Genomic DNA, 24,428 nt, shown 5'->3' on the forward strand with positions numbered 1-24,428 from the left:
GTCCTATTTTGAGTGAAAGGATTGTATTCATGTTCTGTAGAAAATAAACCCTTTAAAGTTATCTAGTGATTTCGTATTTATTGACTTTTTATCATTCAAGCAATTTTAAGCCTTTATCTCTGTAATGTTCTTCCCTATTTGTGGATATTCTCGAGTGAAATAGACGAGGCCACCGAGGGAACACATGAAGTTATGCAGGAGCAGTGATGAGAATGAAATGACTAATAAGATTAGAAAGACATTAATAATCTTACTATTAGCAGTAAATTTGTGTACTTTATTATGATAACTATACTGCTATGTACATGATATAATGTTAATGTGTTAATATGTTTTAAATGTGTTTGTGTGCTGTCCTTATACCGTGTCTAGGTCAGTCTCCCGGCGCGCGCGCACAGACATATATAGTCAAATCGGAGCAGCGAGCCATAAGATCCGTTATGACGTCACATTCAGAGTTCTATAAGTTTCCTGATGGTATGCTTGACGGTTGTTCCCTTTATGACGCCGCGAATGTCGAGGTTTTTAAACGTTGTGGTATCTGAGCAGGCGTCTGTATTCATTTGAACGGAGTAGTATTTAATCATTGGTCTATCTAACCTTTTCATGTGGTTAGTTTCTTTGTTTGTTCATCTGTCGTGTTTAAGAATGGACACTGAAATAATATATCCAGATATGTGTACAGCTGCTGTGTGACAATGTAAACTTAAAAAACCCCAACATTTCCATGTCTAGAGAAGAGGGTGCGTTCTTTAAAAATTAAATCATAATGATGATGCTGTGAAACAGTTCAGAAGCTCCGTGTATTGTCCTTGATACGTGAAAACTAGACAATGCACAGTAATAACGCTGATGAGCTGCGTCAGTGTAAAATAGCCCAAACCTACCATCTGTTTCAGGCGGCATTGTGCTGGATGGAGCTTGACTGCCCTCGTGTGTCCAAACTCAGGAACGGCAGTTTCCCTGAAGGGGTATTCTGTTCCAAGTTTGTGGTAGTTAGCCAAGAAATATTACATGGAGACGTGAGGCTGCAGTGGAAGCCCTGAAGGTTCTGGTACATGTGAGCATTGAAGGAGAAGTGCCTTTTGAGCTTCATCGCTACATCACTGGGCAGAAAGGAAGTGGCATTTGCAAAATGATGGATGAATTTGAGGTCAATATTCAAGTGCCTGCTCCTGAGCTCCAGTCCGACATAATTTCCGTTACAGGCCTTGCCACTCACCTGGACCATGCTAAAGAAGGGCTTCTTGAGCGCATCAAAGAGCTGCAGGCTGAACAGGAGGATCGGGCTCTCGGTCAACTTGAAGCTCCTATCACTGTGGATCCCAAATATCATCCCAAGATCATTGCTCGCAAGGGTGCCATAATCACCCAGATCCATACTGACCATGATGTCAACATCCAGTTCCCTGAGAAATATGACGAGAACCAGGACCAGATCAGCATCACCGGCTATGAGCAGAATGCTATAGCAGCATGTGATGCTATCCAAGGCATTGTTGATGAACTGGAGGAAATTATATCTGAGGACATTACCTTGGACAGCAGAGTTCATGCTTGCATTATTGGTGCTCATACCAAGGGTATCCACAAAATCATGGATGAATTTAAAGTTGATCTTCGGTTTCCTCAGAGCGGAGCTGCAGATCCCAATTTGGTTACTGTAACTGGCCGTCCAGAGATGGTTGATGAAGCCATAGATCATCTCCTGAACTTGGAACAGGAATGTATGGCTGATGTGGTGGAAAATGAGGCCAAGATGGCCTACATGAAGCCATCGGGCACTGCAGCAGCCAACCCTGAGGAACCCCGTGGGCCCTCCAAATAATTATTGTATACTTTACCTATCTTTGTAATGTTCTTCCCTATTTGTGGATATTCTCGAGTGAAGTAGATGAGGCCACGTAGGGAACACATGAAGCAGTGATGAGAATGAAATTTCTAATAACATTAGAAATACATTAATATTTTCATATTACAAATCAATTTGTGTACTTTAACATTATAAAATATACATAGCAGTATATTTATCAATTCAATTTTTATTTATTTGTATAGCGCTTTTACAATAGACATTGTCTCAAAGCAACTTTACAGAAATATCAAACTATTTATCATCATCATCATCATCATCATCATGTGTGAATATGCTTTAAATGTGTTGGTGTGCTGTCTGTATACCGTGTCTCTTTCCGTCTGTCTGGCCAGCGCGCGCACATATATAGTGAAATCGGAGCAGCGTTCAGAGTGCTAGACATGTCCTGGTGGTATGCGTGACCATTTCCCCCGTTTATGACGCCGCGAATGTCGAGTTTTTAAACGCTGTGGTGTCTGAGCAGGCCTCTGTATGCATTTGAACGGAGTTGTATTAAATCATTGCTGTATCTAACCTTTGCATTTTGTTAGTTTATGTAGCGTGTTTTAATAATGGACATTGTCACAAAGCAGCTGTACAGATATCTGGATATATTATTTCAATGTAAACTTACAAACAACATTTCCATGTCAAGAATCGAGGGTATGTTCTTTAAAAATGTAATAATAATAATAATAATAATAATAATAATAATAATAATAATAATAATAATGCTGGTAAACAGTTCAGAAGCTCCGTGTACTGTTTTTGATATGTCAAAACTAGAGAACGCAGGCCAAGAGAGTGACCATCATGCCCAAGGATATTCAGCTGGCCCGGCGTATTCGCGGAGAACGCGCTTAAACCACAACTCCGTCTAATATACACAAAGGCTCTTTTAAGAGCCACTTCACCGTCTCAGAAAACAGCAAATTTTCTTTCTTGGGCAGTTTGAATATTTAGAACGTGGTACAGAGAGAAGGGGACATTATATATATATATATATAGTTAGATTTCCAAGTATCTCATGGAATCTCATATTTATGTCTTCAGATCTCCGTCAGCCCTTTCAGCCTGTTCTACAATTATTTACTTCTATTAACTTTTAGTTCTGTGCTGCTATGAGCTAGAAGGTGTGGTTTTTCTCAGAGCGTTTGAGATCTGGGGAGCCTAAGTGAACACACACGGACACATGCATGCTCACGGAGACGTCCGAGTTTATTCATGCAAACCAAGAGTATTTATACACATTGATAAGAAGCAGTGCGTGGACAGTTTCTACTGGTGCAGGGGCCAGACAGATTTAGACAAAACACACAGCATCCAGGGTCATACTACAAAATAAGTCTACTATAATAAAGATGGCAAGTGATCAGTTTATTCAAAGAGGTAATTAAATTATTCATCATAGGTATTTGATAGCAGTTCATAATATAAGAGAGTACATGATATAAGAGAATTTCCTTTCATATATATATATATATATATTTATATTTCTATCAACATGGGGGGGGGGTTATAGAAATGTTTATTATTCGTTATTAATGAGTGAACTTTATTATGATAAATATACTGCTAAGTATATTACATAATGTTTGTTTTTTAGATGATGAACAGTGCAGAAGAGCCGTGTATTGTCCTTATGTGAAAACTAGACAATGCACAGTAATAACGCCGATGAGCTGTGTCTGTGTACAGTAGCCCAAATCTGCCTTCTGTTCCAGGCGGCGTTGTGTCTTGTGCTGGATGGAGCTTGACTGCCCTCGTGTGTCCACCCTCGGGAACGGCAATTTCCCCAGAAGCGGTATTCTGGGTAAGAAATCTGACATGATATTACTATTAATCTCTGTCTTCTTTTTTAACCCGTTCAGGATAATTATCGTTGTAATGTAATAATGTATGATACATTACCTTAATCTTTGAAATTTCAACTAATATTAGAAATACATTTCTATTCTCATCGCTGCTCCTATGTAAATTAATGCGTTCCGTAGGTGGCCTCATCTATTTCACTGGAGAAGATCCACAAAGTCAAGGCAAATTTATTTGTATAGCACATTTTCAGCAACAGGGTAATTCAAAGTGCTTTACATAAAAGCAACACAAAGCAACATTTAAAAAGAAGACATTAAAAAGAGTTCATACACATTATATAAAATAAATAAAAAAAAAGTAATAAAAACAAACAAATAAAAAACAGGTTAAAACAGATTAAAAAGGTTACAGTGCAGCATAAGATATTAATTAAAATACCTTGATGATTGATTTAAAAGCAGCAGCAAAAAGAAAATTCTTCAGTCTTGATTTAAAAGAACTGACAGTTTTGGCAGATCTGCAGTTTTCTGGGAGTTTGTTCCAGATATGTGGAGAATAAAAACTAAATGCTGCTTCTCCACATTTAGTTTTGACTCTGAGAACAGAAAGCAGACCTGTTCCAGATGACCTCAGAGGTCTGGATGGTTCATAATGTACCAGTAGATCAGAAATATATATTGGACCCAAACCATTCAGTGCTTTATAAAACAGGGATATAGAATTCCAGAAAGACTCAACAACATGCACTTAGTATTTTGTAATTGCCTGTATATACACCTCATAATGTGGTGTAAATACACTACACAATATTTATACACAAAGTTACACACATTATGATGCTATTTTTTCTAATCAGATATGTGTAATCCTTTTTGTATCTAATTTCTTGAAAAGTACACAAGTACTCATTTTCCAACATTATGTGGCAAGATACAATTAAAGCATATAACATACCGCATGCTTTAACAAACCCGTAATTAAACAAGCTTCAATAATGTGGATGTTAGATTCTGGTCTATGGAATTCACATGACGAATCTTATGAATGACAGACAACAATTATATAGTTTAACAAACTCCATGAATATTTTTAATAAACATGCATGAATTTTAGTAAATGCAGACGAAGTTAAAAGCTGAAAAATGACATTCAATATTGTAACACACAAAATAGCCAGATATAGTTCCTATGTATTGCTAATCAAAGAAAAAAATTATTAGTCAGACATCAAACCCAATGGAATTCTCCGTATATTCAAGCTCATTAGAATTGTACTGTTTGGAGGCTGTCACGCGAGGGAGAGGAATTACAAAATTGAATCTGAACTGGACTAAGGCCCAATTCTTGCAGGACGCACTAGAGATCCCATGTAGCTCTGCTGTGAACAGACAGTGGATATATCTGAATATATGGCATTTCATTTCATTGTTATATACTAGTACTATATGATGCAGTCTGAACCAACAATTTCGGAATCAGTAAACTACAGACATTAGCTACACATTCCTGATCGCAAGAAAGTGAACCACAATTCACTCAAAATTTGAAACCTCCAAATCAATCATCAGTATTCACAAAAGGTTTGGAGCATGTATGCACTTTCAGTTATATGCATAGTGGAAAGGTTTTTGCTTTTCAAAGGGATATAAAAACTAATGAGTCAGTCAACAGTGTTACACAATGGCACATTTGTATGAATGAGAAAAGAAAAAGAACCACAGAAGTTGTAGATTTAAATTCTAACCTTCATCATAAACACATAATGTGTTTCTTGACACTTTTCCTGCCTGGGGCATTTTTTAGGTAGCTGCCGATGGCCTCTCTGCAACCGGCAACAGTATATTCACGTCCATGTGCTTGTTCGGCAATATCTGTAACATAAATATCAACAAAAACATTCAGCCTTGGAATGCAATAACAGAGAAAATGTCCGTTTTCTGAAGGCAAGACTTTCTTCTCAAGAGTTTGCAAAGGAGGCATATACCGTCATGTACCGTAATTTCCAGACTATAAACCGCTACCTTTTTCACACGCTTTGAACACTGCGGCTTAAACAATGATGCGGCTAATTTATGGATTTTTATGGGCTAACGAGCTTCATGCCGCCAAAATATTTAGCCTTGTCACATCGGACCAATGAAATTACCGAACAGGTCACAGTGGACCAATGAAACTGTTCGAATTAAATCAAACACACTCACACTAAATTCTTCAGATCAGTCATTTGCGCTTCATGCACACACCCTCATCATGGAAAACACACGAAGAAATGCATTTGATGCAGCTTTCAAGTTAAAGGCGATCGATCTGGCTGTTGAAGAAGGAAATAGAGCTGCTGCACGTAAGCTTGGCACGCACTGTTCAGGAAAAAAGCATTTAAGGTACGTATTTAATTAAAAGTTTAAAAAATCTATTTGTGTAACATCTTTCTGTGTAAATATCTCGCGTTACAACGTGGACACCTGCGGCTTATAGACAAGTGCGGCCTATATATGTACAAAATTTTTTTTCTTTTTAAAGTTAGTGGGTGCGGCTTATATTCAGGTGCGCTCAATAGTCCGAAAATTACGGTATACATTTTTTATCCTTCATACTCACAGTGTACAAGGCCATACACTTCATCCTGATCAGTCAAAGCCAGCTTCCCACCTTTTGGCGCTTTCAACGAAAACATACACCACAGACTGTTCTCCCCGATTCTTTGGAGAATGGAGCGAACTGTCTCTCCGATGCTGCTCCGCCTCATCGTCTTCAAGTAAGCACGCTACAAGAAATTCAAATAAAAAATCTCTGGCATACATGGTCCAACATAAGATACAATTCCATCATTTAGGATTGTGAGACAATTTTGATATTATGATCAAAAACTTCAGTTCATGTAAACATATAGATTTATTATTCTGAGATTTATTATTATTGAGTCAAATTCCAGGTGAACATTAAAAAGTTTGACTTACAAAACAGTTGGAGTTTTTCGCTATTCTTCAGTTGTTGTTTATTGTTGTTATTGTTCAGTTGCAAACATACAGCTCTGTATCATCAGCATAACAGTGGAAGTTCATTCCATGTTTACGAATAATTTGACCTAGAGGTAGCATATACAAAGTAAAAAGCAGTGGGCCTCAAACAGAACCTTGTGGAACACCAAATTTAACCTCGGTATGCGTGGAGAAGTCTCCATTTACATCTACGAACTGAACTGATAACGATCGGTCTAATAAGACCTGAGGCAGGAGAGGACTGTTCCCTTAATGCCAACATTTTCTAATCTATCAAGGAGAATAGTGTGATCTATAGTATCAAAAGCTGCACTAAGGTCAAGTAACACAAGCAACGAGACACAACCCTGATCAGAGGTCAGTAGAAGGTCATTTACTACTTTAACTAACGCTCTCTCTGTGCTATGATGAGGTCTAAATCCTGACTGATACATTTCATGAATGTTGTTCCTGTGTAAGTACGAGCATAACTTTGCTGTGTACAACCTTTTCTAAGACCTTGGAGATGAAGGGGAGATGTGATATTGGTCTATAGCTGGACAGTTGAGACGGGTCAGTCAGGTTTTTTAATCAGGGTTTTAATAACTGCTAGTTTAAGTGATTTAGGTACATAGCCAGTGCTAAGGGAAGAGTTGATTATATTTAAAAGTGGTTCAATTACTCCTGGACAAATCTTTTTAAGAAACATGTAGGCACAGGATCTAGTAAGCAAGTTGATGAATTTGCTGAAGAGATTAATGAAGCTAGTTTGGTCTCTCTAAGGGGAGTAAAACATTCTAAACATTGATCCGATATTGCTATATTATCATCTACAGGGTGAGTTATAATACTGTCTGGTTTTAATTTAATAGCCTGAATTTCACATCTAATATTTTCAACTTTACCAATGAAAAATTTGATGAAATCTTCACTGCTATGTAATGATTGAGTGTTTCTCTCTGTAGTGATTTTATTCCTAGTAAATTTTACTACTGTGTTGAATAGAAATCTAGAATTGTTTTTTTTATCTCCTATTAAGGTGGAGAAATAGATTTTTCTAGCCTCGCTAAGAGATTTTCTATATTTCAGTAGGCTCTCCTTCCATGCTGTTTGGAATATCACCAATTTGGTTTGATGCCATTTACGTTCTAATTGTCGAGTTGTCTGTTTTAAGGTTCGCGTTTGATCGTTATAGCCACTCTATCTAGCGTGTAGCGGAGTGTTGACTCCAAGCTTTCAGTTGCCTGATCGAGTTCTGTGGGATCAGACGGTGATCCAAATATAATTGATGTCTCTGGGAGGTTATTTATGAAGCTCGGTGCAGTAGCTGATGTGAAAGTACGTTTTACACGGTAGCGGAGGTGGAAATATTATGATCAATATGTATTATGAACGAGATAAGATAATGGTCTGAGACAACTTCAGACTGTGGAAAAATTACAATATTTTCTATATTTAATCCGTATGTTAGTATGAGGTCAAGAGTGTGACCACCATTATGAGTAGGTCCGATTACGTTCTGATTAATCCCTACTGCATCTAAGATGGACACAACCGCTATTCTCAGAGGGTCTTCCAGGTTATCAAAATGAATATTGAAATCACAGACGATTAATGCTTTATCTACAGAAACAACCAGGTTTGAGATAAAGTTTGCAAATTCACTAAGAAATTCAGTATATGGCCCTGGGGGTCGGTAAATAATAATTAGTGGAATTTACTTATTTTTAGTGGCTACATAAGTTATGCTGGTATAAAGAATTTCAAAAGAATTAAATTTATGACTAGGTTTTTGTGTGACGCCTAGATTTTGACTATGGATGAGACCAACACCTCCTCCTCTACCAGTTGAACGAGGCTGATGTACATAGCTGTATCCAGGAGGACTGGCTTCATTTAATGCTAGGTACTCGTTTGGTTTAATCCAAGTCTCCGTTAAACACATTAAATTACATCCCTGATCAGTAATGATTTCGTTAACAATAAGAGCCTTAGACGCAAGAGATCTAATGTTTAATAGCCCTAGCTTCAGATTAAAGGTGCTGGATGTGCATTCAGTATGATATAATTTTAGGTTAATTAGGTTACTAAAACAAACATTCTGAAATTGTCTATGTATTTGTATAGCTCGGGGAACAGACACAGTCTCCATAGTATGTACTACAGGTGTTAAACTATTAATTGAACATTGCTTATGATGAACATTATTGTAGGAAGATGTGCTTACGGTAGACAGTCACTTGGAGTGTAGCGTCTTGGAGATGTTGTCAGACAGCAGTTCCGCTCCGAAGCTGCTGGAGTGCAGGCCATCAGGACGAAACAACCTAGGACGCTCCCAGAACAGATTCCAGTTATTAACAAACAGCAGATTCCTGTTAATTACACCAAGAAACTAACCAATCATTTAATGCTAGAAGTCTACTGAACTTTTCAGCTCCACATCTGTATGAGGGAAGAGGTCCAGAGACGATGATCTTCGCGGTGGGTGATCTGCCTCATACTGTCTCGATCAGGCTGGCCCTCTTCAGAACCTCTGTCTGCCGAAGCCTGATGTTTGCCCCCGCATGCGGCACGACTGCTCCAATGCACTCGTCCTTCTTCAGGATTCCTGGTAGCTGCTCAGCGACATCAAGGACACAAGCAAAAGAAAAATTGTGTGTGCACCTTACCCTTTGTTGAAGCGACGCGGACATTTCGCACAATGTAGTTCCCAACGATTGCACAGGATCAATCTTATTTTGTTAAGAGCATTAATATTTTGTAGATTCAGCAAGGGGTATGTAAACTTCCGACCGCAACTGTGTACCCACCCAGCTACCAAGCACACACACACACACAAATTCCACCATTTAAAAACAGCAAGGATTTTTAAAAAAAAATTTTTATAAACAATTAAAAATAAACTACAGTAGGAACATTTTAACAAATACCACAAAAACACCACAGTTAAAACACTACATACCTTCCTTTTGCAAAAGACTTCTCTTGCACTCACACTCTTGATCTGATGCCAGCTGGAGCCACCTCTTCATGGTCCTCTCGACCTCCATCTCTGCAGCATTAGCCGTAAAGAGGTTTCTATGAACTTTGGAATAAAGCAATACATATCATACAGTCATTATGAATCTTAAGCATTAACTATGCTTATACCATGGTCACTGTGAATACTGGATTCTGATTGGCTGGAAGGTGTGCATTATAACCGTTTATTGCACAGGTAGTTCCCGTCAGATTGATCACCGTAATCATTTCTTGGTCAATGCGCAGCCTACATGCACACACACGCACAGACACTCGAGCATACAGAGACATTCATATGAACAGACACATCTTGCCAGCGCTTTCTGCAACTTTAACAATAAAAATAGCTTTGCTGGTGAAAAGCTACATGATATTTCTCAGCAACGAGGTGGTACCATCACTGTTTCTGAAGTAATTCAACTCTTAGTTTTACTACACTACTGCTGCGCAACACTGACTGCTGAGAGGCACCTATGATGCACGTAATTCATACACGCTTGATCTCTCTCTCTCCTTCTCTCTCTCTCTGATAGATATCTGTCAATTCATTCAAATAAATGCAATCTCATCACACTACTTTACCTCTGTGTCTGATTTATAATGGGCAAAATTCCAGATCTAACGACCTAACTAATAGAAATTAACGATCATTTTAAACTTCTAATCAAAGTTTGCACTTCTAAACCAATGACAGCTTTAACATTATTAATTGTGGAAAGACCATGGTATAGGCGGGGTAATCCATGGCTAGGTGTGCATTAAACGATTTGAACGAGTGGATCATTTCCTCCACATCATGCACTAAAATCGTTTAATGCACATCTAGCCGTGGATTACCCCTTACATATCATCTGAGAGAGACAGCTAATTCTGTATGTAAACAGATATACTTACCAATCACGACCTCTCCGAGTTGGAGAGCGGACAGTGAAGTCTTTCTATTGATTCCCCTCCAATTGAGGTTCTTTTCCAGGGAGTTAGTAATCACCAATATGCACCAGGTGCAGTTGAGCACATCCGCCCTGTCAATAAGCTCCAACCAGTTTACCTGAAACTGAGGATTCTTAAAACAATAATATAATATAAAATAATATAATATATAAAATTAATAAGCATGTATTGCCTCGTCAAAAGTGTCAGTGCTTCTCACTACTTCTGCAGTTACCCTGCCCTGTGTGTTTTCCATGTTTTCCTCCTCTACCAAATATTAGGTCATAACTGTTCCCTCATATCAAAGTGGTGTTCAATGTTGTGCTTTGAGTACGAGTGTGTCACCTTGAGAAAACAGAAATGCTCTCAGTAGCTGTGTAATTGTGCAAGCAGTTGTTAACAAAAAAAAGAGAAAAAATTCTCACCAGATTTTGCTTGTAATCTGGGCTCTGTTGCATCCTTCGCTCCAGACTACACAGTTGAGGAAGGTCTTGCAGGGGCAGTAAATCTTCATCAATATCCAAAGGCTGCACCTGGACCTCCTGTAGTTGAAGCAATCTCAGTGGTTTGTTGGTCCAGCACCATCTCTAATTTAGTTAACACCTCCCTCAGCATGGCTATGGTAAAGAAGTTAACAATATTTACAAACGATACACACTACAAAACTGTACAACTCCATCCTCAGTCTTATTCCTAACCTACACAATTCCAGTAAGATGGCTGAGTGGAAATCATGGTTAATTAATACCTAAAAGAAAGTCAATCAGAAAGCAGAAGAATACGCTCATATGGCATATCGTCCACTCTTTCCAGACTCTGTGAAAGAGTCTAAAATATTGACTATATTGCCAAATTCTACAATGTTTCATGAAAAATACAACTTTGAATATGCTCTCAAAGCATGAGGGAATAGCAATAGCGATGTGCTGAACAAATATCTGCATGTTTTACACCTTGGTGGTCTTTACCCAGACACTTCCACGTCTGACTGGAGGTCTGGCCAGGTCCTGCCCTCTTTATCGCTGTCTGTAAAATACACTTGCATTTAAACATTATTCAATCCCTTCAGGATCACTCAAAGAGACAAAAAATTAGTATATTGCTAGACTAAGGCTAAGAATTGCACATAAGAAATACAGTGTTGAGCCGAACAACAGGTCTGTTATACTGCCAAGTGGACAATATAATCTAATAACAGGACACAGCATGCTGCAAACTGTGTGGGTTTTCTGACACAACATATTAAAAAAGTTAAATAAAAAGTAGTAAAACAGGAAAGGGGAGGAATAAACTAGGAGTTTATCTTATTTGTACAGCAATTAAAAAAGCTTTATAAAAAAAAAGTGTCGAGCTGCCTCTTAAGCTAAATTAGCTAGCCGGCTAGCTAGCTGCTAGTACGCCATCTGATGTTCTCGTCACAATCACACATACCATTGAAAAGATTTTTAAAAAACATTTTCTCCATGACATTTTAAATATCAAACAACATTGTAGACTGAAATTACTCAATTAAATTACTTACCTTCTTCAGCTGAAATGATTCCTCTTGAAAACGAAGAATGACTGCAGCCTCGAGTATCCTAACTGATTTAACCGTCAAAAGTGTTTTCCAGGCGGCTGAGCTCCTTAATTTTAGCTGTGGCCCGTCTGTGACTTAACGAACTCGAAAAAGCAGATACACACCGCTACACAGAGTATGGACCTGCCGCAAGTACACCTGCTTTCAGCTGAGATTGGCCCACATAGCAAAAACCGTCTGTCAACGAGAAGTGGTGTGAACGGTCAGCAGGGCTCTGGGCAATTACCTTTTCACCGATACCGGAATTGAGCCGACAGTGGCGCATTTCTACCAGAATCGGCCCAAATGTGCTTGCTATCTGGGAACTGTTCATCACCCGATATAACGGCCGAATGTTCCAAAAAAGTCTAAGCTTTTTACCAAATAAATGTAAAGTAACAATTTCATCAATGATAACTCTTCAACGCCCAGGGAAAAAAATCAGCGATGATCGGCCTGGAGCTGGCCAGAGTCTGTGCGACATGACGCTCCCTCCCCGGGCTATGTCTGAGTGCTTTCCCCGCTGCACGGAGCGCCGTCCATATAATTTTGGACACTTAAAAATATTCGCTTAAAAATTCTCTTCGAAACTATTATGATATATTATATATATGGCAATGTAGCTCAGTTAGTTAGTGTGTGGTGGTAAGAACGCCAAGGTCGCTGGTTAGAATCTCAGGGCTGATTACATTTTTGCATCTTCTAGAACTCAATTAAAAATCTTCTATTGTAGCACTACTTGCAGTGTTCTCTGCTTGATATATTGCTTTGCTTGTATTTTCTCATTTGTAAGTCTGGTGAAGGATACGGGAATGAGCACAGACGCGGCCAAATAAAAAAATAAAGGAAAAAATATATAATAATAATAAAAAATTTAAAAATAAAAACATGGATTCCATGCTGCAGCAACTAATGGAGGCCAGCCTCCAGCAGCTGACGATAACACCTGCAGCAGCCGATAAGCGAGCAGAAACGTACAGGTTCCACGTGAACCTGTTGAAGAGGTGAAAAATGCTCCTCACACTACTGCCACCTGGGTGCTGAACAGACAGTCATTTCAGCACCACTGTTGTCGACTGCAGCAGAGCATGAGGTGGGGAAATAGAGCACAAATTGCGGCAGATAAACACTGCAACTCCTCACCCTCTCAGAGAAGACTGGAGAGGATAAAAGGGCATCACAACCTCAGCAGCTTGAGCAGCTTTTGTCTACGTGTCTATGCTGATCAATTCGGTTCTATGTCTTGCAGATGACGATGATGACAGCAATTCTCTCCCCCCCACTACCTACGTTTCCTCCGCACTCTGCTACCGACCTACACCACTCTGCCTGGCCCATAGCGACCACACTCCTCTCTAACACCTCCCTCACAGACTGCTGCCCCAGGACAGAGTGTCCCATGACCCTTCTGCACTCCCATTCTACAAAATAAAAGCTCTCTTAACCAGTCTCACTCTGTCTGTGTTCCACCTGCCGCTGCTGCTACACTATAAAACATTCAACCTTTCGTTCTTGAGATGTCACACTAAACAAGAATCTCATGCAAAAGCAAGGACACACAGAAGCATGGAATGATGGCAAAACCGTAGCTAGCCAAAAAAAAACAATAAAGGGCCTTGAGTTCCTAAACATGAAACTGCTGTGACCTCTTATATTTTTGGATCAATTCCAAATACTAATTGAGTCATCTGCTGGTTACAACAACAATATAGTCTATAGAATTCCTACAAACATTCAACCACTGGTTGAGATATTGCATTAATGAGAACCTCAGATGGATGGACAGACTTATAAATAAAAGGTCTGCATAAATACTAAACTCAGACACACTTATCTAACGTTATGGGGTGTAGTAATGACCAACTAGTGTTATCTACTTAGTAAATCTGAGAAAGTTATGTTTTAATAACTTTACTGTCCCATAGTTCTTCATTTTAAACACTTTTCTTGTTGATACTTACAAACGAGTAACCATTTCCTTCAGACTGCTCACCTTTCACGACTTCTTTTTGCCTGCCTTCTTCATTTGTAGACGCGTTTAAAAAATGTGCATGTTCATGATATATCTATGCAACTCTACAAGTATCGGCACCCTATCTGCCTCGCTTTCTTTTTTAAAACTAGTTAGTAATATTCATTGCCATATCATAAGTAATTAGAAAAAATGTAATCTATGGTGTCATCTGGTGACAAATTGAGCATGCTTTAGCTACTTTCCCTAAAAAGAGTTGTGAAAGCTGGTTGACATGCTGTAGCGCAGTAAGGGAGTGATGGCTGCATGGACAGGAGTTGTGAACAGTGCTCACCCTACACTCGGGACAGCTGACTGAGGGGACAGAGTTGGAGTCCTGAGGACACTCCAGAGAGCAGAGACACTCCACACAGAAGAGCACATGGGGCAGCCTCCCCACAACCTTACCCTCTGTAAACAGCAATAAAACCACCAAAAAAACATCAAGTGCACTTATTTATGAAGCTAAACATCACATAGGGAAATTTCCCCCACTGCTCTTCTTAACATTTGCTGTGTGGAATTTGGTTATTTATCATTTTTAAGAAACCACGCTGCAAAAAAAAAAAAAAAGAAAGAAAAGAAAATTAAGCTTTAATGCAAGACGTTAGCTAGCTAGCCAACTAAACTCAAGCTAACTCGAAGGCCATGTTTATCAATTAAGTCTCACTGTTTAACTTTAAAACGCTCACATTGAGGATGTAGTCTGCTAATTGTCAAAGGTTCACTAGCTAATTAGGTTAATTAGGTGTGTTCTGAACCCACATTGCATTCAGCAGTGTGTAACCAAGATGCGTCCGGAAAATACTTGTATAAGTAAATACAGAGAATTTGTTTAAAACATTTTTTTTTACCAGACAACGTGTACGGTAAGCCACAATTATTACATGCCACTGTAGCGTCCATTATGATGCTTTTTCACCGCGCACTTCACTTCCTTCAATGATGGAAAGCACTGGCTCTTTTAAGTGAACCGAATCCTTTGGCTTAGCTCTTCAATATGAGTCGATTCCTTCGGCTTCCGTACGGATCACTGCCATTTTTCTGAATCAGATTCAGAATCAGTTTTATTGGTCAAGTATGCTCGCACACTCAAGCAGGGATATGTATCATGCTATATAATTTAGCTAACAAACTGTCACCAAAGTAGCCGTGATGTGAAAACATGTAAACAGATGGGGGGTGGGGATGTAAAATAAATGAATAGATTTAAAGTGCATTACATTTATTCACTTAGCGGATGCTTTTATCTAAAGCGACTAACAAATGAGAAAAATACAAGCAAAGCGATATATATCTAGCAGAGAACAATACAAGTAGTACCAGTAGTAACAAGTAAGAACTGTTCAACTGAGTTAGATATTTTATTTATTTCATTCCTACAAAAACTAAATTCTAACACTGAAAATTAGTTTTTTTTAAAAAGGAGGGAGATATTTGAAAGATTAGGCTTTTAAAAACATCAGCAAATTTACATATAATTAGCTGCTTTCATTCAATTCAATTTATTTTGTAATTACTAAAAAAAAGATATCACAATACCAGGTGGATGGTGGCTTAGTGGTTAGCACGTTCGCCTCACTCCAGGGTCGGGGGCTCGATTCCCACTGCGGCCCTGTGTGTGCGGAGTTTTCATGTTCTCCCCGTGCTGTGGGGGTTTCCTCCGGGTACTCCGGTTTCCTCCCCCAGTCCAAAGACATGCATGGTAGGCTGATTGGCATGTCTAAAAGTGTCCGTAGTGAATGAATGGGTGTGCGAGTGTGTATGTGATTGTGCCGTAATGGATTGGCCTGTCCAGGATATACTTGTGCCCGATGCTCCCTGGGATAGGCGCCAGGTTCCCCGTGACCCTGAAGGATAAGTAGTATTGAAGATGGATGGATGGATATCACCTTACCTACAACATCATAGAAAAGTGTATTGTGACCTAATTTATCGCAATATCTATAACCAATTTATGGTTGTTGTTGTTTTGTTGTGTTTACATAGTTAATATTAACTAGCCTAGATAAACACAACAAAACAACAATAACAACAATAAATTGGAGTTGTTCCTTGTAATATATGACTTATATGTAAAGAATGAAATTGCTAAATGCAAAAAATATGTATAATAAATAATTGTAATCGTTTATACAATAACTGATATGTATATCACAGGTCACAGTGACATTGTATTGAAGATTAAGAATACTCTTTAAGGGCCATGAATGAAGGCCTCTGGAAAGAAACCGTTCTTGTGCCTGGTGTATTGGAAGTTCAAATAAAGTGTGTCCAAGCCGTGTCCAGAAAATATTATGGTCTGGGATGTATTGCCTTCATTGCTTAACTAGTCTCATGTTCAGTGAGAACACATTAAAAAGACCAAATCAGATTTTATCATATGCATGTGAGGAAACCATGTCCTGCGCTGTGGTTATCTTCATTAAACATCATTGTAGCCAAGCCTTCATATTCCTACACCTGAGTTTACAAAAAAAAAAAAAAACACATTATATCATGGTAACTATAACACCAGTCGCATACAAACTAGTAAATTATGTGCCCTTTGTGCTTGTGCTGTTGGATCTTCGATACGAAGGTAAGAAGGTACTGACTTCATATACTGGATAGATAGTGTGGAAACTGAACTGTCACACAGCTGTACAGATTCTACAGAAATACTTTTCATTAGACCTCACTAGTCTTAAGGAATGAATCTCACAAGTTTCTTCTAGTGCACTAAGTAGTACTCTACATACAAAGCCAAGCTTTTCTATAGACTCTAAAGAGATGTGACTTGATAATGAGACCTCTCTGTGCTGATGATTATGATAAAGTCCAAGATAATGATGTGTGCTTTGTATTTAAAAAATGACACAGGAAAATTAGTGTCCATGTCTTTTATCAATAATAATAATAATAATAATAATAATAATAATAATAATTGCAAGCATAGTGAAATCAATGGTATTATTCTACCCAACCATTTGTCACTATATTTTTACTTTACTATATCCTGGCCGGAGTTTACTTTTGATTAAAGGAGTGCTATGCAGCAGTGAGAACAGTGTCGAGAAGCACCTGGAGATAAGGAAGAAGCTCCTGGCTGCCGGACAGCTGGCCGACGCACTTTCCCATTTCCACGCAGCTGTTGGTGAGTCGGTGAGCTTTTCTCAGAAAGTCACCAGCAATCATTTCTTTATTTCTGCAAAAAAAAATATTCTGTCTGAATCTTAACCGACCACTTTCTGACATCCGTGTGTAGACGGTGACCCGAAAAAATACTTGGCCTACTACAGAAGAGCCACCGTCTACCTGGCCACGGACAAGTCTAAATCCGCTTTACCGGATCTAAGCAAAGTCATCGAGTGTCATGATTTCCCCTTGAAGCAGCGTGCTCTAAGCGCGAATGCGCGAGCACCTGCTTTTCCGTTGTTCACAGTAGTGACATCTGGACACGTGTGTTTTGTTTATGTTTCTGTCACGTCTCCTCCCTGTTCTGTCATTGGCTGGGATTTCACGTGTGTCTGTATTTTGCCCTCAGCAAGTTTAGAGGCTGATCAGTTTAGACGCTGATCATGTCCACATATATACCGCGCGCCTCCCAGCACACAACGCGGAAGATTATCCTAGAGTTAGATTGGTTTGTTTAGTAGTCATAGTCACGGTCCATGTTTAGAGTTCGTTCACGCTGGATTATCCGCTCCCAGTTCCTCGTCATAGTTCATGTTTCTCGTTTAGTTTATCGACCCTGTTTTCCGTGACACGACCTTGATTCATGTTTAACCCTGTGTATGCCTGTTTGCCGATCGCCTGACCTTCGCCTGTTTTGGATCACGTTTTGGATTTGTCTGCCTGTCTCTCTTTTAAAATAAACAACTGTTCATACTGCAATTGCATCCGTCCTATCTCCGCTCCGTCACGATACGTGACATCGAGTTAAACCTGATTTCACATCGGTGAGTTTTACTCCATGATAAGACATGAAAAGAAGATTGACATGCATCATGTTGAAAAGAGTTGGTGGTAACAGGTGATTTGTCACAGGCAAGACTTCAGAGAGGGAGCCTACTGTAACTCTTTGACTTGTCATTAAAGGAAAATTAAGTCATTAAAGGAAAATTAAGTCATTAAAGGAAAAATCCACCATGAACAACTTGCATATTGATCTTTATAATTAACAGGTGGCATCCAGGATTCATTTTGTAGTGAAAATTTTGAGTTTACTTTTTTAGTTTAGACTTCTTTCATTGACCTGTTGGTCATTTTTCACTTTGGTTTCTTGTATTGCCCACAATCAAGTTTGACAACATGCTAATATTGGTGACAGTAAAATTGCTATCTGTAGATTTCCCCCTGAGCTCCCTCCCCATAAAGAGTCTAGTTTCTAATCATCCCTAATCAAGCACAGCTTCATACGAGTCTTTATTAGCTGAATTAACTGCCGTAGATGGCCTAGACTAAATTAGAGCTGGGACTGATCCCCTGAATCAGAGTTCATCACATCTATGCAGCCATTAAGGACTTTGAAAGTGCTAAGGAGTACAGCGAGAATGACTGTCACCTACCCTTTGGCTTCTTAGGTTGATATTGAAGTGTGTCATGTTTTAATGTGTTCTAAACAGCTGGGCTTGTGTGAACACTAGGATAGCCCAGAAGAAGCTCATTAAAGCCTACAGGAAGTTCTCACAGCAGTGACACCCAGACAACGTCCAGGATCCTGAAGAGAAGAACAAGGCTGAGAAGAAGTTCATAGACATCGCACAGGCCAAGGAAGTGCTCACTGAGCCAGGTAAACCCTCAATCAGTTTTGTCTGCTAATATAAAAATACCAAGCTAAGCCGTTTTTTGATGTTGGTTTTTGTGTCCCATGCTTGAATAGTTTTACATAGATGAGGAATACAGTATATAAGTATGTAAGTACAGCTGCAGATAAAGAAGGATGAATCAGATTGGAATTCAGATCAAATTAACAGAAATTATGGTTGTGACTTGGTGATTAGTGGGGATGTTGAACACAGTCTGTGATATGTTTTTGATTTTTTTGCTAATACAGATCTGCCAAAATAACTAACAGTCAAAGAGAAATAAACATGCATTTTGTTGGAAAGGACGGATCGGAACCATGCTTGCAGCATAAACGGTTAATTGTATTGGTTGAACTGATATTTAACTGTAATCTGCAGAAATATTATGATGTCATATATAGGGAAATTAGCCAGCGGTGGGTGGAGACAGACACACGGGAGGCCGTCGTAACGTTAACAAGTGAGATTTATTTTTATTTTTATTTATAACGTTCTGGAGTGTGTGTGTGTGTGTGTGTGTGTGTGTGTGTGTGTGTGTGCTCGCGTGTGGGCGTGACAGCGTGTGGTGAGAGGTCAGTGTATTGCGGGGTTGCCAGAGTCGCTCCGGGGCTTTCCGGTGAAACAGGGGCTCTTCTCAGACGTCAGGCAACGCCGCGTTTGTAGCTAGGGAGCGGAGAATTCGCTCGGGTCCGGGTCGTCTGAAACAATACAAACAATACAAACAATACAGATAACTGGCAGTAATCCAGGCACACTTCATGTGAGAGAATTCTCTCCTTTCGAGCGGAAAAGCGGCCTTCCACTTTTCCTTCGTCTGCTGGATGGTGGAATTTTCACGTGCGGCGCGCCATTCATCACCAGAGGGTGTGTCTGCGGCTCCGCCCCACCTCCACGTGCTTTCCGACTGTCCAAAACATTGAAGCGGGGCTGTCTCTTCAGCGCCAGTGCGGCAGTCGCGGGAGGAGCGATTTTAGTTCCTTGTGCGCCGGCTGTCGGTCTGTCGCGACACATACAGTATAAGTTTACTTTATACAGTTATTACAAAATTAACATAAGTGTATGTCAGGCCTGCATGTATTGTTAGTATTTTTAGAACAATTATGAACTCTAATTGCAAGCACTTGCATAAGCATATTAACATTTTGTGCTGAATCTTGAAAATATGTAAAACATTTAGACCATGTGATACTGCATGCACCATGTGATATTGCCTCACACCTCAAGGGTTAGGGGTTCGATTCTCGCCTCTGCCCTGTGTGCACAGAGTTTGCATGTTCTCCTCGTGCTTTGGGGGTTTCCTCTGGATACTCCGGGTCCCCCCGCCCAGTCCAGAGAAATGTGTTGTAACCTGATTGGCATCTCTAAATTGTCCGTAGTGTGTGAATGGGTGTGTGTGTGTGCAATTGCGCACTGCGTTGATTTGGCATCCCAGCCCAGACTCTAGGCTCCCCGCCACCCTGTGTAGGATAAGGGGTACAGACAATGGACGGCTGGCTGATTCTGACCTTAATAAAATATATTGACTGTTGATTAACACTTTCTTGTTTGTATGTCTGTAAAATGAATTTTCCTTTCATTTTAGTAATTAAAAAGTATAGCCTACAATACTGAAAAGAAAATTTAATGGTGGGTCACTGCAAATCCTATTCTTTTATTATTATACTGACATTGCAGAATTTCCAGAGGTCCAGACAGACTTTAATTTTTTTGGGCAGCATGTAGACTAAATGTCAAGGTGCATCGATCAACAGTATATTAGATTGGATGTAATGGTATTGTTTTTCCCCAGATGGAACGGTTAAAAAAATTAATCAATCACTGGTTCGGTGTGAGGGTTATAAATAATTAACCTCTTGTAGAAGTGAATGTGTCGTTCATGTACCACATTCTTTGAGAATTGGCTAATTTTATTCCTGTTTGGCTTGAGCACTTTGAAATAGCAGAAAAGCAGTTTTCAGGTGTCTCCTATATCAATGTAAAAGGGGGAAAACTGTAGCTGCTTGCACCTCTGGTAATATAAAACACGAGTCTCGAAAGATGCTGGTATATCTGACACCTTTTCTCTGTTCTTGTGCAGAAACGAGGAGTTCATTTGACAAGGGTGAAGACCCAATGGACCCTGAGAGCAAGCACGGAGAAGGCCATCACCATTTCCACGGGGCCTGGGAGAGTTTCCAGGGCTTTAACCCTTTTGGCTCTGGACTGTTCAATTTTAAATTCAACTTTAACTAAGATCATCCAGGAGGACATCAGTCTGATCTGAATATATAGCATCAGGCATCCAGCGAGAAGTGTAACCTGTTGAACCTGTTTGACACTAACTGCCATAGATGTGGCTACAGAAGCCACTGTGGCATGAAGATGCATCATATGCTGTTGAATATTCTCAGACTTGCCAAGCTGAGCTAAGTGGTATTACATAAAGTAATTATTTCAGGGACCATCAGAGTGTGGGGGTTCATTCCCAAGCAACCAACTATCCTAAAACTATTGTGTGTGTGTGTGTGTGTGTGTGTGTGTGTGTGTGTGTGTGTGTATAGGAGACTGCACTATTTTTCTATCAGTTAAATAATGCTGCATTGTAAATACACAATTAAAGATATTACGTATTTAATTAAAAAGAAAGTGACATTATTCTCCGATTTCGCTGTTGTAATGCAAATCACTATTGGAGGATTCCTTTAGTTGAACTTTTCATTTTGTATAGCACTTACAGACATCGTCACAAAGCATCTGGACTGACAGATGTAGATTTAGATCCCTATCGAGCAAGCTGGAGGTGAAAAACTCCCCGAGACATCATGAAGAAGAAACCTAAGAGAGGAAGCAAACTCAAAAGGGTCCTGTTGACACTGGATAGTGGGATTACAAATCATTACCAGTATGCAGATGTAATAGAGGAAAAGGCAAACAAATGTGTTTGTGTCAACATCCTAGGATGAGTACAGCAGCAGTTTTTAGCAAGCACAAATCTGCACTATCAAGTGTTTTCTGGTTTCTAGCTTATTGTGAAATCAGACTACTGATTATACCTTGCTCTTGAAGCTAGCCCTTTGTGCACAAAAATGTAAATAATAAAGAGTAGGTGGAACAGGTAGAATCACTATCATCAGGGAGAGCAGATTAATATCTGTACACGTTGATGCAATAACATAACTCCAGACATAGCAGACGACCACTGATGAATGATAAACATTTTATTCCTGAGAAAATTCACATCCTTCCACTTCCAAGCTTAAAAAGAAGAAGAAAAAAAAACCCAGATCAGCATGGAGTGTCACAAACACAGCATGGCTTTTTCACTTTAAAGGGCTTGAAATCAAATGGAAACACAGGAATAATTCATGATGTGGATAAATAAATTGTAAAGCTTGTGCATGTGTTGGGGTTACTTTTACACATATTCCCCCACTCTGACATCCTCTCTGATTTGTTCAATCATATTGTAATGATTTTCCATTTCCTCTTCACTGTAATGGAGGAATAACAAGTTACACATGATACAAAAATCATGTACAACTTGATTAATATTTCACTTAAACCTCCCCTTTTGTGTAAACATCTAACAGTGATGCAACAGACGAACTCATCGTGAGCTTATAGTGTTGAATGATTCAAGAATTTATCGTAAGAAATTACTGAGGAATGTGCAGATGCATTTTCCCTAGATACTCAACAGTGCAATTTTCCAAAACTGACCATAAGATGACAACAAAACACAATCCTTAACCTTTCCTTCCTAAGAGACTTGGCATTATTTTATGTGCAGCAGAGCAGACATATAACACAAAGAAAAAAGGTTAAATATACACAGTTTGAATCTTTTGAATATTACTGGTTCACTACAGACAAGGTGTTCTGGCTTCTTTACCTTCAGTTCTGTTACAAAAGGATTAGTCTTACATGTTCTGATAGAAAGTGTGACCTATTGTACCTTTAAAATATAGACTTCAGCCATCAAGATTCATAAATAGAAAACTGAAATGTTTTTAAAATGTCTCTTTTCTTCCTCTTCTGCGGAGTTCGAGGCCAGTGTAATATGTCCTGGTTCAGTTTGTGGATCTCTCTGTGCACTTGTAGAGCTATACAAGAGGGTTTTAGTTGCAAACGTCACTCTTTCCTCTCAAAAGGTGCTAAAGTTCATCACGACGGCTGCCTGTAGAAACTGACAAATCACACTTCTGAAAATAGCTGCAATGTTACCATGATGCATGGAGGACACATTTTGAAAAGTAACGTGCAGCTAAATACATACCAAAGTTACAGCATTTTGGTCATGAAAGGAGGAGATGTTAGATCTGGCTCACCTGTACACTGTGTCTGTGGGGCAGATGACTTTGTGCTCTCTTTCTGACCTTTGACCTGCTTCAGGAGCTGCTTGATCTCACTATCGTATCTGGACCACTCGGGCACAATCCGTTTGGCGGCACTCAGCTTCGGCTCTTTGGTCTTTGGATTATTACACTACAGAGACTTGCCAGACAGAGCAGTTTCATCAGGCACTGCACAAAAACTCAATAATGCCAGCTACAGAGAGGGCATATAGAGCCTTCTTTAATATCCTGGCTGGAGAAAAACTATTTTACCTTGTGTTTTGGCCATGTGCTGAAATTGTTCTTGTAACATTTGGAGCAGTGGGTCATATGAAGTCAAACTAGTGATTTAGAGCCAAGCAAACAAAGCTTGTTCAAGTATAAAACACCACTAGACCAGTGGTTCATCTATCAAAGTGTGCATACATGTTCATAGAAAGCGCAAGTACACACAAGAAAATTTTCTATCTTTGTATGCTTGTATCTTTCTCATTTGTAAGTAGCTTTGGATAAAAGCGTCTGCTAAGTGAATGAATGTGAATATATATATATATATATATATATATATATATATATATATATATATATAATGTGTGTGTGTGTGTGTGTGTGTGTGTTGGGTGTGGGAGAGAGAAATATATAAGTAAGTTTTTACTAAAACAGTCTTCTAACTCGTTTTAAACAAACACATTATAATAATATTTAGTACTGTGCATACAGTATTAAATAGTTATATTTATAGTTTGTTACAAAAAATACTAATAGATTGCCTCTTTTTATGTATACAGATAGAAGTTCTTATGCTACTTGTGTACAGCGTTTGATGCCGTATGCGTGACAAAAGAAAAAGGTTTTTGACTTTTTCACACACGGAACAGTTCTTTTTCTAGACATGTGGGTGGCTCTTAAAAGAGCCGTTGTGTTCGCGTCGTTCGGTGTTAGAGCGTTTAACCGCCGAAGCCGTACAGGGTGCGTCCCTGGCGTTTCAGGGCGTACACCACATCCATGGCGGTCACGGTCTTTCTCTTGGCATGCTCGGTGTAGGTGACGGCGTCGCGGATCACGTTCTCCAGAAACACTTTCAGCACACCGCGAGTCTCTTCATAGATCAGACCAGAAATACGCTTTACACCACCACGGCGAGCCAGACGGCGAAT

At 39.3% G+C, this 24,428-nt stretch overlaps 1 protein-coding gene and 2 long non-coding RNA genes across 18 annotated transcripts; 2 read left to right on the plus strand and 1 right to left on the minus strand.

The window, feature by feature from the left end:
* The first annotated feature begins 1,001 nt into the window (after positions 1–1,001).
* LOC128630036 (vigilin-like) lies at positions 1,002–1,869 on the plus strand. The gene has a single exon (XM_053678620.1). The coding sequence runs from the start codon at positions 1,136–1,138 to the stop codon at positions 1,826–1,828; it is 693 nt and encodes a 230-aa protein (XP_053534595.1). The 5' UTR covers positions 1,002–1,135; the 3' UTR covers positions 1,829–1,869.
* Positions 1,870–3,378: 1,509 nt separating this feature from the next.
* On the minus strand, positions 3,379–15,938 carry LOC128630040 (uncharacterized). 15 transcript variants are annotated; one of them, XR_008394251.1, is made up of 11 exons: positions 15,023–15,530; positions 12,122–14,579; positions 11,025–11,216; positions 10,564–10,723; positions 9,611–9,733; positions 8,876–9,263; positions 6,628–6,755; positions 6,269–6,434; positions 5,415–5,541; positions 3,767–5,048; positions 3,379–3,677 (listed from the first exon to the last, which is right to left on the minus strand). It is a non-coding gene; the product is annotated as an uncharacterized LOC128630040 (long non-coding RNA). The 15 variants fall into 15 exon arrangements; XR_008394252.1 differs by lacking the exon at positions 3,379–3,677 and adding an exon at positions 15,711–15,938 and having other exon boundaries at positions 3,880–5,048; positions 15,023–15,212; XR_008394260.1 differs by lacking the exon at positions 3,379–3,677 and adding an exon at positions 9,799–9,916 and having other exon boundaries at positions 3,880–5,048; positions 9,611–9,700; positions 15,023–15,531.
* A 1,787-nt stretch (positions 15,939–17,725) lies between these two features.
* On the plus strand, positions 17,726–21,583 carry LOC128630047 (uncharacterized). 2 transcript variants are annotated; one of them, XR_008394274.1, is made up of 3 exons: positions 17,726–18,109; positions 18,776–18,942; positions 21,036–21,583. It is a non-coding gene; the product is annotated as an uncharacterized LOC128630047 (long non-coding RNA). The 2 variants fall into 2 exon arrangements; XR_008394273.1 differs by having other exon boundaries at positions 17,732–18,109; positions 18,797–18,942.
* Positions 21,584–24,428: the final 2,845 nt, after the last annotated feature.

The sequence above is a fragment of the Ictalurus punctatus genome, unplaced genomic scaffold (assembly GCF_001660625.3).
Source record: "Ictalurus punctatus breed USDA103 unplaced genomic scaffold, Coco_2.0 Super-Scaffold_100046, whole genome shotgun sequence".
Lineage (NCBI taxonomy): Eukaryota > Metazoa > Chordata > Actinopteri > Siluriformes > Ictaluridae > Ictalurus > Ictalurus punctatus.

Coding starts and splice junctions, on each gene's coding strand:
- LOC128630036 (XM_053678620.1), top strand. CDS start 1,136: ATGATGGATGAATTTGAGGTCAATATTCAAGTGCCTGCTCCTGAGCTC.